The following is a 20367-nucleotide window of genomic DNA, read 5'->3' on the forward strand; positions in this document are numbered from 1 at the left end:
GTAAGGCAGGCATGAATCAGCAGCAGCAGTCGATGGAGTCTGAAGTGCTCTAAAAGTAATTAGGGCTCTTCTTCGTAATTGACAACAGACGCAGCAAAGCTTCACCATAAAACAACAACCAAGCACGTGATTATAAAAAGGTGCATGCACAAATGCCCAGAAAAGCTTTAGGATTAAATACACTTCACATGAGTTATAATGCTTCACTAATTTAAAGGAGTTCCGCAATTAATGCGGCTTGTGAGAATTCTCAGATTTTTTAGAGTGGTTTCTGATTGCTTAACAGAGAATGTACTGTTTCATAGTAACTTGGAATAAAACATAACTACTAGTTAAAAGTTAGTTAATGGGTAGCTAGTGAGCTACAGTACTTCTCATTAAATTCTATAAAACTATGATAAACATATGAATAATTCATAGAGAATGAGGTGGGGCTTATTAAAGGGTTACTGAGTACTGAATCCTTACTTTACTTTACTTACTATTTAACATCTTGAGTGAGGCATCACTCACTATCAAACAGTTAACTCATGGTTAAATTAGCACCGTCTTATCTTAAATAGCTAATTATGCCGGATTACCCTTCAAGAACATTACACTTGCAGGCCTGCTTGTGGTACTAACGGTCTCTAACTCTACCATAGAAGGTAGAGCCTTCAGTTATCAGGCCCCTCTCCTTTCAAATCATATCAGACAGGGTCCAGGAGGCAGGCTGACAGGTAGTCTTAGACTGCCGCGGTAATTGAGCTCCTATATCTGCCTCTCTCTCTGTGTGTATTCACATTATGTCACTAGATAAGCTCCTGAGCTCTCCTAGGTTCCTCAGGGTCGTTGTTGGGAACTGTTGCTGCTATGGACACTGCTATGGCAGTGGAAATACAAAAAACATAATGTGTATTGTAAATTATTTAGAGGATAAGGGGGACATTTAAATAAACCATGCCTAAAAATGATAAATAGAGGTATAATTTATGTTACAGAGTTAGCTAGGGAAGTGACAGTAGTATTGACAGTTCAGACAGAGACACAGGTTCTATGCAAGCTCCGGGTAGTGACCACACTGATACTACCACATGATAATACAGAAAAGTGATATGGCACAAGAAAATAATAGTGACGTGAATGAACTCTTCACATTGCACAGGTAATGCACATGAAAAAGCTGAATACGGAAAAGGAATATTGCAAATGATAGTCAAACATTATATGAAAATTATGAATCCATTGCACATGAAATCAAAAGCAGTACTGCACATGATATGACGAAAACGAAAATCAATACAAGTGGAAAACAGTTGAAAAACAGTGAAAGTGAATCAACAATAACAATATCATTGTGACATATCAATGGGAAACTTTCATACATTCATACTGTACATATACTGTACAATGCTTTCTTCCAATTTTAGAATACATTACTATCACTTGATCCTTATCTATATTGTGATGGTGTATTAAAGCCTTTTCTGAGTCAGAGGTCACACCATAACTCTTCATCATAGTGACTGCTGTCTGATAAAAGATGTTAACGTGTGTACTTATCACTAATGGTGCGCTATTACTTATCTTTTTCATTTTCATTTCCAGAGCAGATCATCATCTTCCTGACTTTATGGTTACTGCTTCCTTTAGAAGTCACACTTTCATCTTAAAGTGCATCATGATAAGCACATTGGTCTTATTTAAATCAATGAGATTGCTGTAGTGTATCATACTACTCTGTTGCATAAGCTATGGTGACAGTGTACTAGACTTCAGGAGCAGAAATGTTACATAATGATCTTACCCTGTGTTTTTTTTTTTATTTTTTTTTTTTTATTACATTTACATTTACATTTACTGTTGCTTGACAACAGTCCTGTTTGAGTCAAGTTTCAGAGCTGCTGGAGAAATTATCCATTTGACAAAAAATAGTTATGTACTAAATAAGCAGAACATCTAATCAATTTCACACTCAAGATAGCAGTTACACTAAATATTAGCACTGTTATGATAAGTGTCAGTGTTGACTGAAATATGACTGAATCAAAGCAGTGCAACAATTAAGTAACCTATAGCAGCATTACATTATGTTAGATATTGTTTGAATATGTTTTGATTACATACGCAATGTGAATAATATGTGGGAACAGCAGTAATTATTATGGGCACATAACTACAACCATCCCTACTTTGATTGCCTGTCCTTGTTTTATTCTTTTGTTGTGGGCTGAAGGAAAGACTGATGCTTCACTGTTGGACCCTGTTGATCCTCAGAGGTAGTTTGTATTAAAGAGCAAGTTCATTTGAATGCACCTGAGTGTTTTCCAAAAAAAGGGAAACGCCACATATTTATTAACAACATATTCATGACATCTGATCAGAGGTCTGGCTGAAAACACCAACAGAAGTCTGTTCACATTTTTTGAAATAAATGTTTTCTGAATTAAAGCAACAGATGAAAAATAAATCCTTTGTATTTTCCTAATATGTTTCTACTTAAACCTTGTCCTAAACACAAAACACAGTTGTCATGGATTCTCACAGATGGCCAGTGGAATGAAACTAAAACAAAATGGAGTCAGCATTTTTGCCAAGTCAGTGTTTCTTATTGGTGTGTAGTTGAAGAATGCATTAACATAAGGCGGAAAAAAGTTAAAAAGCTCTTTCCTTAAAAAAAAAAAAAAAAAAACCAAACATAATGTAACCTTAAAATTATGTATTTTTTTTTCCCTTAAAGGGATAATAGGAGTAATCACAAACATCGAGAACATTTCCAAAACTCAATTTCTTAATAAACCACAACAAAGCCAAAACAAACAAATTCATCTGTTTTTCCCGGGCACATGCATATTCCTCAGGCATCTCTTTTAATGTAACAATTAGAATGGGGCTCAGAACATAAAGACACATGAGACGTGTTTAGTGAAGGTCACAAGCAATTACCCAGCCTGGTAAAAGCTGGCATATCTCACATGGCACGGCTGCATGCCCTCATTAGGCGTGTTCTGCAGCTTGGAGTGGGTCTAGTAGCTATAAAAGAACTGAATATGCTGCCTTCCATAACTCCTTTTAGCAGAAACTCACCAGCAGGAGTACAAAGAAACTACACATCACCACCTCAGAATCAGATAGGAGAGGACAAACCTTTTTTGTAGTGGGGAAGTGGGGAGGTGGCTTACACCAAGGAATCAGTGTTTCTTTACAGGTTGGGCTTGGTTTGCATTTATCAGGATAAGCATTGATTCGCCCTCTTTCCTAATTAAGAGCAATGAGGGTTTATTACATTTTTAGACTGAAAGTGAAACTTCAGGTTCAATGTACTGGTTCAAGCAAGCAAAGAACATTTTATTTTAAAAAAGCTTAGTTTGATTTTAGCTAAAGTTTAGCTCAGTTTAGATTTGGGTCCTTATGGAAGAAGTACAGGTTTTCAAAGACATACTTTTTTGTTTTAGACCTTTTGCCTCATGTTGATCTTTTGTGTAAATGCATCCAACCTGGACACTGCATAATTATTTCCATACTGAGTCCTGAGAACATTTAGCTCGCAAACATTAAATCAAAAACTTAGGCACAAGAAATTTTCAATAAAACACCATGGTTCATCTAGTCCTGGAGAGAAAATTGAAACCATGTCTGATAGAAATATGTTCTTTCTGCTTTTGTTGAATTAGAAAGACACATTATCTCAACAAGGTTATCTTTGATGAGACAAATAGAGTCCAAAACACTGTTGGCACTTACTGAAATTGAATGCATGCTTACAACTGCTTGTTTGTTTATTTTTTCTCATGCCAAAAAAGTCAGTGGCAGGACTATGTAATACTTACTAGTTGTATAAGGTTTGCGCACAAAACAAGCATGCTAACAGACATACAATAACACACATAAATGCATGTAAGTAGCTGTATTAATTCCTGCTCACATCAGTGTAATTAATCCTTCAATATTACTAAAATAATTATAGCACACACGCATGCAAGCACGCACACACACACACACACACACACACACACACACACACACAGAGTGAAAGACAATGAAAAATAGAACTTTAAATGTGTCTTAAGACTTTAAAGACAAAGCACACTTGAGGAAGTGAATCCTTTGATGACACTTAAAACCAACACCAATATTTGCCGACGGGGGTCGGTGCACCTGTGGGTGTCAGGTGTCTACCGGATGACTTCACTTGTCTCATCTAAAAGTGATTTAGGAGGAAATTCTACTCTTTGAAGATCGGTGTGAATTCGTTGGAAATTAATTAGCCTATCGTATTTCTACATTAAAAAAAATACTAATAAAAGATAATAAATTGATGGCTTCATTTGTGACTGGCTTAAACTATACCCCAACAACAATCAGTGAAAAATATATGGTGCATAGATGAAATGCCTCAAAAACTACCATGACCCCCTCTTTAACGCTTCAGTCGTTTAGCATCTGTTTCTTAAAGAATGAAGTTTAGAATGACCTTTAGTAGGTGTCCAATAATTCACGTTACTATCATATTTATAAAAACGAATCTACTTGAGGCTCTGGTGAGAGTGTCCTTGAGTAACTTCCACATTTACGCCTACAGTTTAAGTTTGTCTTTTAATTCTTCAGATGAAATGAAATGGTTACACTATATCAATAAAGTACGGGACGACCTCAGTCAGTGAGCGATAGGGAAATACAGGCCTATATGAAAATACAATACTGAGTACCGCAGGCGACAGTAGTCTCTTTATCCGAGGACATATTTTATGAAAACACTTTAAAAGACCTAGACTGAAAATAGAGGGGAGCCGTTGAAGATTGTTTTTGTTTGGTCACACTCAAACACACACACGAACACGCGCATGCGCGCGCACGCACACACACACAGACGAGGAACCCAAACACAAACAGCACAAAGGCGCACACCTGAAGGGTGTGAAAAATACCCTGTGTTAAGCTTCGGTCATTCGTTTTTATAAGGCCTCCATTTCTCCACGCAAAGAAATTCAGGCCTGAGTTTCATTGGCAATGCTTATCAATTAGAAAACAATTAAACAAATATATGAGCCACATAGCGTATGATTATAGTGATAAATCCAGACGACGGACCTGGTCTGGTTAAATATCTTGCACATAGAGCTCAAACCTAACCTATAATGTTCAAAATAAAATCCACTGTCGCACAGTTCATTTTTATGATACGAGAGAGCATTTGAGATAAAAACAAACAACAAAGAAAACAGAAATACATCTTGTTCGATCTCAAATTAGATAATGTGTAGTACTACTTCCATTTGTCCAACAGCCTTAGAAAGGTATACACAAAACAGAAACAAATCTTACTCTTTCAGTTCATTTGAACGTTTTAAACAAATGTTTAATTTTCAAAAGGTAAAAGAAAACGTATTGGTTTATAGCAGATTCACTCGATTAACACAATCAGAAAAAAGGGGTAATGCATGAAAGTCATGCACTGACGTGGCAAAAATAATGTCAAATAAAACATTGGTATTTAAAATATATGGAGTTATAATAGAGGAAAAATGCGCAATATGAAGAATAAATCGAGTCAATAAAACAGACTTGCCAAGGAAAACAATAATATGGAGATATTGGAATATAAATATTATACAAACTATGATCATGCATATTGGGGTATGAATAAGGTAAGCGCGGTATTTATAATGCAATCGTTTATTCCAGTTTAAAAGCAAAGGGCCTACATATTAAATATTCAATTGAATGAGTCAGAAAACGGCTTACCTACGCTGTAAATAACAGTTCACTTGCATGCACATTTTGTGCAATTCCTATGTTGACCAGATGAGGGGAGTCCACCCAGCCAATCAACGACACAGACAAACATATTCAGAGGGAGTGAAAGAAGGTGACATGGACAGAATGAGGTTGAGGAATAGGTATGAGAACTATAACGTATACTCAGCAGCAACAGGTGACTTTTCCTCTAGTGTTTCATGTATTTCACGATCCTGCTGCATGTATGCAAATCCAACATGCACAACACTACAAGAGTCCAGGCAAACTGAGCGTCCATAATAAAATAACGTTTTCGTCACTCGTTCTCATCTAAGGCGACTGCTCCTCTCACCTACCCTATCCTGCTCCCCCAGGGTGGGATGAGTGAAGTGGACAGGAGAGAGGAGGGAGATGTGGGGTGGCTCAAGGCACTGCACCTTGTTACCATTGGGTCGACAGTTAAGTTTTACAAGTAACGTTTTGCAAGCTTATAAACAATATACCTTCTAACCTTGCACAGGAAACTCCGAGTACATGCTGTGATAATGTTCGTCTCCGGCATCCAGTTGATATCCCCATAGTCTGGGAGCGATGCAATCTAGAGAGGGATCGATTACATGAGCCCCTTCCCACGTCTGATGCTCAAACACTGGCTTATAAAAGACTTTGGCTGCTGGTGCGCACGTTTCTCTGTCTGGGGTCATATAACTACACACAACATCCAGTTAGTCCAACATAGCTTGCTCATAGCCTTTGGTCGGTTTTAAAACCAGGGGGGAATACTTTAAAAAAAAAAGTGTATGCTATAATGTTAAAATCGTCACAAAAAATGAAATACAAGACAAAGGTGTAGGATTGTAATTATAAACCAATATGACGTCAAGTCTTCTGCTGAAATTAGTCAGTTGTGATGATTTTATTTCATGGGAATATATTGTTTATACAGCAATGCAGCTTGAGTTAGAATATTAAGAAACATTAACCTCATGAGGTCTCAGGGGTATGAATGGTTATTATCTTTTGTTTAATGATTGATTAATGCTATTTACAAAGTAATTAAAAGTCATGTATGTCCATGTGCTGCACGCTGTGATATATCTATTTCACATTTATTTCTGCTGTGTAATAAAGTATAGGCAAATATGAAACAAAAGATGGTCCGAAAATGAAAAAAACAAAACAAAACATTTTCGAAACGTGCTTGAAACATTGGACGCCTAACTTATTGAAGCAGGTCTCACTACCCGTTACAGTCATCAAGTAAATAGAAGTCCTCACCAGAAGGCTGCATGTTGGATGAAACGTTTCCCTTCCTGACACTTCCCCTTCTCAACATATTGAAGGAGGCTGCACGACTCCAACCGGATGGGGTTTGCATTGGCTGACAGCGTTTCCAGCGCAGGGCAACCAATGAAACCGAAGCAGAGGCTCGGCGTATAGCAGCGAAGATTGACGTGGAGGACGTCAAATTAATTCCAGCAAACTCTGGACTCCCCGGGATAACTCCAATTGGCATTTATCGGATGAAGACCACTTTGGTGCCCTTCTACCTTTCAGTGACTCGGCTCAACAACAAAACAAAGAGGAAGGGGGCGCGCTGTATTCGGAGATTTTAAGGGGATTTCTTTTTTTCTCTTCTGGGGTTCCTCAGTTTCCCCTTCCTTCACTGCTTTAACTCGGACGCTTTCGGCCATTTGAACGGGCACTTGTATTTTCCAGCATCTCGGAACATATAGGCAAATGGGTAAGCCTGCGTTGCCATCTGGATGCTTCACTGACAGAAAGCTAATAGACATGTATCCAGACTGCACGCTTGCATAAGGACACATTTTTTATGACATTTGTTTTAGTCCAAGTTGCAGAAAAACGTGTCTTGAAATATTTACAGTGGTTATATCCAGCTCTACTTAAAGCCTTTATTTTCTGTTAACTATTTAAAAACGTTTATGGAAATGCCCTAGCAATTATCACAGTATGTCTTTGAAGGGCACTCGAGTGTCCATTACTAATGCTCGCCATTTTTAACATTTTTGTATATGATTGCTTGTAAACCAAGCCAAATAGTTTACGCACTTGTGTAAAGTTGCAAAAAGCTATTGCCGACCAAAAAAGCATGTGTAGACTGACATAACTTTGTAACCTCAGTTATGGTGTTAATTACATGGTCTGTGTCAAACTGATGAAGCTGAAACGTATGAAGTTGTCTGTTATAATTAACACATAGTTGTTTCTTGATATTTATGTACAGAAAAGCTTTAAAGCGCCGCAAAGAGGAGATGTTGTTTTAGTTAATGTGTCAAACACGTAAATATGTGCATAACGTTCTAATATTTCACATGTCTCTCTATTCTCCTGCAGAGCAAACCTATGGAGAGGTGAACCAGTTAGGTGGTGTGTTCGTCAATGGGAGACCCCTGCCTAATGCCATACGCTTGAGAATAGTGGAGCTTGCTCAACTCGGGATCAGACCCTGTGATATAAGCCGGCAGCTCCGAGTCTCACACGGCTGCGTGAGCAAGATTTTGGCGAGGTACAACGAGACGGGCTCCATCTTACCCGGTGCCATCGGTGGAAGCAAACCGCGGGTCACGACGCCGAACGTGGTGAAAAATATCAGGGAATACAAACAAAGTGACCCCGGGATCTTTGCCTGGGAGATCCGCGACAGGCTTTTAGCAGATGGGGTTTGTGACAAGTACAATGTTCCGTCGGTTAGCTCCATCAGCAGGATTTTACGCAACAAGATTGGAAATCTCTCCCAGCCGAACCAGTACGAGAACAGCAAGCAGGCCTCTGCACAGGCCGGGCTCTCCTACAACCACATATACCCGTATTCCTACCCCAACACCATGTCACCCACTGGCACTAAAATGGGCAGCCCTCCTGGAGTACCGGTGACAGCGGGACATATGAGCATTTCCAGAGCCTGGCCTTCTGCACACACCGTCAGCAACATCCTCGGTATACGCGCCTTCATGGATCCTGCAGGTGAGGGAAACACAAACACTCTGTGCTGCGTAAGAAATATTCGGCCTATTAGTCGCTGTGCCACATTGCAAGCTTTTAGCTCCCACTCTTCTTAATTCTAAGTTTAATTAAGCTATGTCGAGGTTAACATCATGCATGATGGGTTGCTGTTGTACGCTGTAATTGTTAAAGGACAAGGTGTCCATTTGATCTGGAGCAGGCCTCCGATTCTTTATAGCCAGATAGTCCTACATTCAATATGTCTTTTCATGGGATGATGCATTTTCAAAACCTTTGTTTTGTTCACCTGTTCTAACCCCCCCCCCCCTCCCCCATCCCTTAAAAGTGTCAGATTAGGCATTTGTCTTTTGACGTTCTTCTCCTTTAGTCAAGTTTTTGACAAATTTATTCGCCTTATTTTATATGCCATGAGGATCTATAATTAAAGTTAGTATTCCACATTCTTAGAGTAATTCATTAAATTTAGCTTGAAGTTGAACGTCTAAGAATGACATTTGTAATTTATTTTGCATACAGAAAAAATACAAGTAGAAGTTGCAGAAGATAAAACTCAGGATTCTATTTGCTATAATAAGACAGTAGCCGTTTGTTTAATTAAACTAAAATAATGGAGATGCTTTGCTAATAAGCAGCCGTTCTTTTCTTCATCTTTTTCAAATGGTTTTGCAATTTACTGTCACATTAACTTAAAACCACATTTTTTTATATGACATCTTAATTTTTAAAACCTAGCACGCACTTAATTCAGAATTGATTAGTTGGCATAATATGAAATATAATTACGTAACGATAACTTTAATGTTATTTTTTAGATTACACCTTTGTTTTGAAAATGAACGACATTCTATTCCCAAGACAGGCGTATCCCAAGATTCCTAAATATAAAATTGGCTTTAATAATTTGAAACCAAATAGGACCCACAAGGCCTGTTGCTGTTTTTTTATTGGTCTTTTGTCATACGTTTCTCTGTCTGTTTGTTTGTTTGAGCACTTTCACCTTTTGTACATATTGACATGAAGTGACTGTCTCTTGATCAGCCATTGCTGCGGCGGAGGGATACGGACCAAAAATGGAGGACTGGGGCAGTAACAGAGCAGCTTTCCCTGCAGCTCACACGGTCAATGGGATTGACAAATCAGCTATTGACGCCGATATTAAATATGCCCAGGTAAAAATAGATAAATGCATACAGTAATACATTAATACATGTATTAAATATCTCATCGTATTTCTCCTGAAACATGTAATGTTGTTGTAGTTTATTGATATATATATATATATATTGTTAAAATGTTAAGTGAGAAAAGACCTGTCAGTAAATGCATCTCTCTCTAGAAGCAGACCTGTAACAGTTTTAGTCAAAAAAGTCACAGAAGGCCACAGACGCTGCTAAATCACACGTTAACCCTGATACTCACCGGACCTTGATTTCCGTTGTTTAGGCCTATATTTGTAAATATGGGTGAGGGCTGACTTGGCAAAACAGCTGTGTCTTCATATCTTGCTCTTTAAGTATTTTTTCTGTACATCTAATAAAGGTAAAATTAATGTTTTCTTGAATTCTATTTATTCTGATTATACACCCAAACTACGTCATGCCACTTCCATTAATAGCCCTACGTTTGGGGTTGAGCTAATGTTTTATGTCTTCGTCTGCAGCCCTCATCCACACTGTCCAGCTACGTGTCCGCATGCGCCTACTCTCCCACCAACCAGTACGGGGTGTACAGCGGACCTACGGGTGGCTACGTGGCCCCGGGCCACCATCACTGGCAGCCACAGAGTCCGACGCTTTCCCACCCGGGCGGCGGGATGGGCATGCACTCAGGGGAGATCCACTCACCGATGACCTTTAAGCATCAGGCCCGAGAAGGTACACAGCGTGGAGAGAGAGGGGGGCCGAGAGCAGTTTGATGTGAGCATTATAGACGTGTAGCTCACTGAGTGTTGAGTGCTTCTTTGGAACGAGTTGATTTATGCAGTGTATTTTTTATTATTATTATTTATCTCTCTAACATTCATTTGCAGTAATTTCACATCGAAAAGCGTATAGGCTACGAAATTAATTATAATAAGGCTTTAATCCCACACACAATATTGAAATTAGACTTGATCAGTGTTTGGTCGAATTTCGTTTGCTAAACAAACAAAGACAGAAGAAACATAAAAAAAACCATCAACATTCACTGTTAAAAAGAATACTGTCATAGTTTCATGGTTCAGATAAGCTATATGACTCCAAATTTAGGTGTACTAATTCACGTTAAAATGATTTGTCTTTGGCAGTAATTCATCATTTCTATTGAAGTGTCAGTTTAGGCCTAACTGTATTTCTTCATCGTGCTGTTTAGGAGACAGAAAACCGCCCACTCCCCTGAACAAACAACAACATGAAGACTTGAACAGTGTGCACGGACTCAATCTCCCTACCTCTTCATCATAACCTGGATTTATACCACCTTTAATACAACATCCATTAAACTGAACTCATTCAACAACTGCAACAGTAAGTGTGAGTACCAGCGGCTTGTTTCCCCGGTTGTGTGTCGCTCACAGTCATACAGAGGAGAGCTCTATCGGCCTGCATGGCCACATGAATGTAAGATTACAAGGATTTATCGGTGTTACCCCCTCATATTGGTTGAAAGTCTGATGTCTTCGGTGAAATATTTCACGTTGTCTGGCTGTAGATTCTCTCATGGAGAGTGCAGGGTTCAAAAGAAAGGTACATTTTATAAATTTTGTAACTGTTGTTTTATTTGAAAACAAAGTGCTATTCTGTAATCCACTTTATATGACTTGATATGATCTGACTTTCAACGATGTGAACAAAGAGAGAATTTGTCTAAATGTAAAAAATTGCCAAAGCTTTAATTATATATTTTTATAATTTCAATGTAAATATAATAATAAAAATAAAGGTTTTCTTACACGCCATGTTGTAGCTTATGTTATTCATCCACGAAGCTGCGTTATGCTTGCTTCTTCCCCACGTTGGTCTCAGGCCGGATTCATGGAACTTGTTTTGGTAATTTGGCATCTATTTAAGTTTGAGGAGAGAGGACGATTTTTTTTTTTTTTAAACTCAATGTGCGTTCAGGGTCCTTTTAAACACGCATCTTTATTCTTGCTGTTGTCAGCTTTGAAATATTACGTTTCAGTAACTCTACAGAGGGACTTTTTGTGAGCTCTTAAAAGCCTAATTTTCTTTTTTCCTCGCAGTTTACCAACTGTAAATTTCAGAGTGATGCTGTAGTCTAAATGATAGTTTGACCTGCAGACGTCATTGACAGTAACAGTTAAGCCAATATGCCATATTTTTTGTTAATAAATAAATCCCATGGGATGAATCCAAGTTATGCACTAAATTTACTCGGGGCTTGAAATGAAAAGCATGTCCTGTACCACCATTCTTGTTCTTACAAACAGAACAGTGTATCCTCCCTGCTGGGCGGGATCGTTTGTTATTCATACCTGCCCTGCTGGGAATCAGAGATTTGATCATGCACGTTAATTAATAATTGTGGGTACAGGGAAACAGCTGACAGTCCGAATCCACCCACATGCGACCTCAGGGATTCCGCGTACACTAATTACAAGACTTTCCCCAAAGTGGCCTATATAATCTGGTTTCTCTCTAAACTGTTTATTCCTGCAGCCTGTTCTGTTTGCTGTGTGCCCGACCTGAGAAATAAAATAACTTCCCACAGCTTTTCTTACTGGACTGAACTCTGCGTTACTGAATTGCCTATCATATTTTCTGATCTCGAATCAGTGGCGATTTGCTCTTTGTAAAGGTCAAGGATTTTGGTACGAATACTTTCCAAGACAACACAAGCATCAATGTATAATCAACTGTATTTATTTTAGAAATACAAAATATTCGCATATTTGGAAAAGATCCACAGGCGTCGTGTTACTTTTGGCCTTCATTTGAGCTGAGACGCAGCGTTTCTGTTTCGAAACTACGTGAAAAGGGGACGCAGTAGGCATCATCGAGACTTTATTAAATTATCATAACCCATTGCAAACATATTTTCGTTATTACGATAGAAAAAAAATAGTTCGGAAGAGTTTTAGAATTCGACCAACAGCTGACTTGTAATTTTTCTGAAATTGAAATTTCGATTTTTTAAATTCCTGCTTTTACTGGCTAATTGACATGAATACACACTTTTACTGTTTAATGTGTTTCTCCCAGGCAACTTTGCATTGGTAATACGTCAATACGTGTGTAATTTAATTCAATTCTCTGAGATATAAGGCATATCTAGCAAAAGAAAAAACTTAATCTCTTCTGTTTTGACTTCTACAGTAAATTAATGCATCATTGCAGGGTCAGATTGAATGTGTTTAGCACATATGGTTTAGTGACAGGCCCGTTTGTCAAGTAAGATGGACATCTCTGTGTTTTGAAACAGCACCTCAGTTTGAATGTAATCAGGAAGTTCAAAATAATTCCACATCAACATTATGTGATTTTATTATGTCAATTTGCCTTCCCTGTTGGCCAACAGCATATCTGCAAAAGTGAAATTTGTTGTCCTAAAAACACCATGATTGTTCAAAAAAGCTCCTTGAGATATTATTATAGCTAAGAAATACGTACATTTGTTTTTCTTCAAGCTGATCTATCTCAATAAGTGAACTTATTTGATCTTTGTTGTTATTGGTCTTTTAACTTTAAAATCATGAACATTGTACATACCAGGTACTAGCTGACTAATTATAATGATGAGTTTTGATGATTCAGAAATGTGTTAATTAGATAAAGGCATAACTTGATTGTGGAAATTAAATTCCCTCTTTTTCCCAAACGATATTTATTTTAGTGTTATAGGTCAGCAGACTGTTTTGAGCTTTGACTGAGTGGAAAAATGTTTCAAGTTCTGAAAAAGGGATCCTAGAAAAGAGGAAGTCACATATGAACAGGGTGCTCTAATTTTACAAACAAGGTTAAAAAACAAAACCAATAAATCAAATAGGTGTCATACTGAACACGTTTAATGCCCAGTTTTTGTGATCCATCTGAAAATATTCACATGTATACCCTGAGCTTTTATTTAGTGCTCCTGATTCCTTTCCCTTTTTTCAGCTAAATCCCAAGTGTGTCAGTATATCCAAACATTAGGATGGCCTATGAGTACACACGCTCCCTGACTGGAGCTGCTCTGTTTTCCCGGATACCACTCAGGGTTCAGAAAACACTCCTTCATGGTGGTGGGGTTACTTCCTGCGGGACCTCTGGTCATCAATCAGGGCAGCGAGTGATACCCCCCACTGCGGGCTCTGCAGACCCTCTGAGCTGGAAGGACAGCAGGTGGGCTGCTGTATATGTATAGTTTCCTATTGATAAAGAGCATAAAAACATAGCATTTCTCTCATTTTATTAGTGTACTTTTGTTTTTAAGAGAAATGTGAAGTGACACTTTTGAGTCAAAAATGGCCATTATAGTGATTTTGTGTTAAATTTGGGCATTGTTCAAATATTTTTGGAAGAGCTTTTTTTCTTATTTGTCTTCTTTTAAAAGGTACGTTCCCTGTGCTAGATACATCTATAACTTTATTTTCCAGTCAAATCTTTCTTTGATATAAGTAGATTGTTTGCCTCCATTTTGCTAGTTTACTTTGTGCCGTTGTTTAGTTTGTGGATTTATATTTATAGATTACTAATAGATACCATTAACAATATCATGAATATATTTTCCACCAAAATGCAATTTTAAACTTTACATTATACTCTCTTAAATATGACTGAAGAACACCTGCTCATAGATAAGAATGGTTTCTGTACTGTATAATTAAAAACTTTACAAACATTTCAGACACAATTTGGGGTGGTTATGGTTCAGTGGTAGAGTCAGTCATTTATACACCAGAAGGTTGGGGGTTTGATCCCAAGTTACGAAGTCAGGCATTGAAATGTCCTTGGGCAACACACTGAACATGTCAGTGGAGAGTGAATCAGGGTTGGAGTGGAAACTCTTACCAGCCTCAAAATAATAAACTAAAATAAACGTTTTTCTGGTTGTTGTTTTTTTCTCTTTTCTGAGCGAAACACCAATTCACCAGTCCCAGTGGCTGGTAAGTGAAAACGTTAATTTCCAACCCTGGTGTGAATGTGTATGAATGGGATTAGTGTATACTGAAGGTCACTTTAAACGATATATGGACTTGAGCTTGTATGGCTCTTTTATAGTCTTCTGACTACTCAAATTGCTTTTACATTGCATGTCACAAAAGTAACACATCCCGCATCATGGGTTATACACCACCAACAAAGCAGTGGAAGCTACTTGGGGTTTTGTCGATGACACATGGGACATATGGCTGCAGGAGCAGTGGGTTGTTGAACCCCTGGCCGTCGAGAGACAACTGACTCTACTAACTGATCCACAGCCGCATAGGATAAAATAGCCTGATCTATCAGTGTGCGAGTGTGACATGCAGTGTAAAAAGCACTTTGAGTTGTCAGAAGTCCAAAAAAGCACCTTACAAGTTCTAGTCCATTTACCATTTACATGTGTGCAGTTGCTCAGACTTAAACACTGTATAGTGATCTACAAATCCTTGAGTGTTACCACAAGCTTAAACAAATACTTGGAAAGGTAGATAAAGGACCTCCTTCATCCCAATGGATATAATTAAAAAAAGGAGAAGTAAAATGTTGACAGATGTTCCCAAATAAGAAAAAAGAAACGTTTCTTCAACTGCTACAATTCATCTGTATCTGCCGTGTGTACAGGAAGGTTTGAGTGTTCTTTAGAGACCAAAGTTCAGTTTATGTATTGGACACTTTCCTTGGTAGGACTTAAGACACTACTCTATCTGTGTTTCTTGTGTTGAGGGGAAATTTTACCTTAGGCTGGCCAGTAGTCATTCAGTCTTGTTCACTTTCACTGTTTGCAGCCTTAAAGTCAATAAGGGAGCATCCCAGGACAGGCAACATGGCAGGACAGACATGCCTTGAAAAAGCAAAAAAAAAAAAAAGAGAGAGATGAGAAACCTTTTAAAAAGAGAGTGGCAAGTTGGCAAAGAGTCAAGATTAAAAAAAAAACTGCTTGTTAGCCTGAGAATGAACTTATAAATGAATTGGCTTGCCATGGAAACATGGCGCATGAAAACATGCAATTTGCTGAAATATGTTCCTGTCACCATCTTTGACAAGCAAGATAGCTAACACATCTTTGTCAAAGTCATTAATATATTTTTCTCATGGCAACCGGCACATTACTAACAGTGTCTGAGATTTAGATAAGCAAGGAGACAAAAGAGGAGAAATGCAAAGAAAGACAACAATGCAAAGTTCTTGAAAAGTTCAGTCTTTTTTTGACTAATTTGTACATGATGCGTTCTAGTTTTTACCACCCAAAAGTAAAACACCAAAGCAATGAGCCCATGACGATGTCATCCTTGTAATGCAATCACCATTGATTTTTTTTCCCCCGCTGACTGTCCGCAGGATTTCCAAGCAGGCAAAGTTACAGCTCTGCAGTCGGTAGGATGATAAATGTCTCTCTCCCATGTTCTTACTTGCTCTGCCAACTCACCACATCATTCAGATGCTCTGAAAGCAGGAGGGACTGAGACATGATGATGACATCGAGCTTTCTAAATGAAAACGTATCATTTCATATTTGCTCTCAGATTCTGCAGATTCTGATTTTGGTCGTTGGAGGATAAAGCAATAAACATGATAACCACTGGTTAACATTGAATTGCAGAGCCCAACTTTGATTATTTTATGCAGAGGACTAAGAGGGCATGAAATTACATCTGCAAACACAATTAAAATGCACTCTTTGAACACACTGCCAGAAAAGCAGACATATTTTCTCAAACCGAGAATGCTTGTACTTTTTTGTCAGGAATTTGCAGTGGAATTCTATTTTAGTAAACATCAGTGTACATACGTAGAGACAGTCCTCAGTGTAGAGCATCCTCTCTAATTTACAGAGACTATAGCATTAGTGTTTTGCCTGACTGCCCATCTGTGACTCATTTAAACTCTGTTGAAACATATACTGATGCCACACGCAAGCCAAATGCTACCAGCCAAAAAAAAAAAAGAAGCTATGTGATGCTGGATTTAAGGGTTGCCTTCATGCTAATTTTTGGCTCAAATTCTTATTAGGTGATAATAAGATGATGACTCGTCTCCCAAAAATGTGAGCGGTTTACCACTGTACTGTCTGTTGGTTTGTGCTGGAAAGTCCTGCTTGAAACACAGTTAGATATCTGAAATCAGAGAACAGACGTTTCTGTGTTTAGAAAGAATATCCAAAGGGGAGCTTTCTTACATATCAAATATTGTACACAATATACAGGGATATTTCTGTGTTTGACAAAAAAAACCTCAATTCATTTAAAAAAACTTAGGGGTTGGTGTAAAACGACAAGTTTGTTTCTGTCAAGTTATCCTTGAAATAAATCACACACAATAATGGGATAATAATCTCTATATATGACTGTAGAGCTCAGCTGTAAGTCTATATGATCATTTTAAAATGAATATCCTTAATTATGTATGTATTTTCATTTTAAAAAGGTCAAACAAAATCCCCTTATATATTGGACTATTGAATAAAGAAAAACATTTTCAACAAGGACCAAATAATTAATTTGGACAATTTTCTGCTGCTTCAATGTCAGTTGGCGCTATTTATGCCTGGAAATGTTTGTGTCAGGCTGACTCTTTGATTTATTTATTTTAAAAATAGTTTACACATTTCATTTAACTTCTTTTATTATGTATACATAGTTTAAGGTTTCTACATTAGATTTTCAAAAACATAAAATATCCAGATTCTCAGATTGCTTACCTGAATAATCTCTCTGTCTTTGCATCTTTACTGTATATAGACAGTCATTGTGTGCTGGATAGATAAAGCTTAACCAGCTATCTAAAATGGATCCAGAGGTAGAGGAAATCTTTAAATTAAAAAAAAATTGAGGAAATATTATAATGATAACTTGAGCCTGTGAGACTAAAATAAGTCTATAGTTTGACATACTGTAAACAATTAGAACCCAAATTTGCGGACATTGCGTGGCGTGACTCTGTTAAGATGAGATAACAGAAAGCATAGCAAAGTGGCGTGTAGTACAGGTCTAAACCATGCAGAACCTGTTGCTCTTTTGTTAAATACTGCATAAGTGAAGCAGGAACAGGGGTGAACACTGTCGCCATATACTGAGAGATAATGCAACAAAGGGTGATAGATAAACAACACTGACTGTCATTAATCAACCATTTGACCGTGCCATTCTTCTGCCACTCCCTGAGCAATTATGACAGCAGCGCCAGTCAGATCTGCCATCCCCTATCAGCTGTCAGAATATAAGAAACTTGTTGGCTTATAACCAAGACAGGCTCATGTCTAAATCAACACAAACTCATATGACCTATTGACTTTAGCAACATCCGTGATGAAATAAAACATGTACATAACCATCTGACCTGTCCCATATTGACAGTATCATCAGGTCTAAACAGCCAATATTTCTGTTTGGTCTGTACATGAGTAGCAGCCTATGAAGCAAGGTGGACTGTGTCCTGTTGTGGATGGCACCAACAAATAAGCTTGCAGTCAGAGAGAGCGCAAGAGAGGCTTTGAAGAACACCAAGTGGAGCCAGTTGTGGAGACCCGTGCATGTTTCTCTTATTGGGTGCTTCTCTCCCAGACATGCCTCTCACATCTCAGCACTCGCACACAGCATTGACCCATAGGGTGGCTGCTAATTTGGCATGGCAAAAACATGGGTTTAGAATGAATGAGGGGTCTGATATAGCCATTCCGCAGGGAATGGAGAACAGCTCCATAAGTCAGACCAAACAACATCTCAGAAATATGGAAAAAAACAAAAAAATTAACAAAATAGTGTGCATCCAACAGGAAGAGGAAATTAACAAACTTCCAGTTGAAGTTCAATGTGCTTGTTGTAAGAAACACAGAAACATTTTTTATGACTGATCCATTATTTACGCAATAAACGCTTAAAGCACTGTCTATGTATAGAAGAATAGCATTTTTCTGCTGAGCCTCAGGTTCATACCTTCCGTATACAGAAATAATCAAATCATATTTCCCTGCATATTTAAATTTGAAAGCAAAAGGTTGTAGGAGCAGATTTGCAATGGGGATTCTTCACTGACAAATGATATACGTAAGTGTGTCAATGAGAAACGATCTAATCATAATTGATGCTATTACTGCTGCTAAGAATATAATGTGAGAACATTGATTCCGAAAAAATTAGAGGCATTATACATCAAAGATTTAGGGTGTGAAGCAAAAGATAATTCTGTCCACAATAAGTACAAAGTCAAAGAGAAATCTTGTCATACAAATGTAATAACATAAGTACATGTTATTCTCAATTACATGTAAGGAGCGAGAAGTGAGAGAAAATCCTCACACACAAAAAAGGAAATTAGATAAATGTTCATAGTCAAACATATCTTTGTCTGTTTTTTATTTCCTGCAGAGAAGATAGCTATGTGGGTGGCTACTCTGTGTTAGACATCCTTTCAGTCATCGCCCTCCACTGCGCACGGCATCAACCACCAGTCATACTTCCAAGCCACAATAGCAAGGTGGGCCTCTGCACCATGCTTAAACTGCATTCTATTGTATAGTGAGCTGTCAGTCTTTCAGCTCTGATACTCTGTCTGTCATGCTGTGGAACCCTAATGAGAAACACAATTGTTTTATTAAGTCTCTGTTTGTCTTTTTGTCCTCTTGTTTGGGAAAATTATAGTTCTTATTAATAATAAAGGCTTTGGAAATATGTATAGTAAAATATGAAGGTGCATTAGGCTTAAGGGTTTTTTTTGAGGCTCAACAATGTTTCCCCATTTGAAAATCTTAGTTTCCAGTTTCATATTTAACAGTAATTATCCAATTATAAATTTCCCGATAATGTTTGTACATGATATATACATGTTTGATCAAAATATAAACAATTCTAGGGACACTTTCAAACATGTTCACAAAATAAAGTTGATATGCTCTAAAGTATCATAAATAACTGCTATTGTATATGTTAAAACAAGTATATAAATGAAATGCACCAAATATTGTGTATCTTGAAAGTAAAGTCTTGTTTGTCCAACAGCATCTCAATATAAAGTGAAACATTCCCTAACCCTAACCCTAACCCTAACCCTTCATGGGAAAGGGTGAAGAAAAGCCATTAAGCCCATCCACAGCACAGAAAGCAGCACTTGGTGACTCTCGAGCAGGGATAGACAAAAGGTGAGTGTCAGAGTGATAGAGGAAGTGCTTGTCTTCTCTTCCTGCTCTCTGTTGCACAAGAATGAAGAGGATGTCTTTGCGTACACCCGGGCTATCCATTACTGTGTTAACAAGGTCTCGGCTACTTTATAAGTGAAATCCAAGGCTGTCCGTCACATGGAAGAAAAACAAATAAACACGCACATGAAGTCGTCAAGGTTTAACTCAGAGGCTGATATGTGCCAAAGAATGCTGAGTCTTTGTCCATTAAAAACACCACACTGTACGGATACACCACCATGCCATCTTGGGTCCACCTGCAAATGCAAACAGAGAAATTCTGAGAGGAAGGCTTACATTTCCCTCAAAGAAAAGTTTGTTTCTGCCAGACTGACTGGTTGACCCAATGAAAACATGACGGGA

The 20367-nt window shown here is 38.0% G+C and overlaps 1 protein-coding gene across 1 annotated transcript; it reads left to right on the forward strand.

Annotated features, from left to right (window-relative positions):
• Positions 1–7396: 7396 nt before the first annotated feature.
• pax1a (paired box 1a) lies at positions 7397–11492 on the forward strand. Its single transcript, XM_079370094.1, has 5 exons — positions 7397–7462; positions 8077–8706; positions 9745–9875; positions 10367–10580; positions 11059–11492. Exons 1-5 carry the CDS (start codon positions 7459–7461, stop codon positions 11148–11150), a joined length of 1071 nt encoding a protein of 356 aa, XP_079226220.1. The 5' UTR covers positions 7397–7458; the 3' UTR covers positions 11151–11492.
• Positions 11493–20367: the final 8875 nt, after the last annotated feature.

The sequence above is a fragment of the Symphodus melops genome (genome assembly GCF_947650265.1).
Source record: "Symphodus melops genome assembly, chromosome: 19".
Lineage (NCBI taxonomy): Eukaryota > Metazoa > Chordata > Actinopteri > Labriformes > Labridae > Symphodus > Symphodus melops.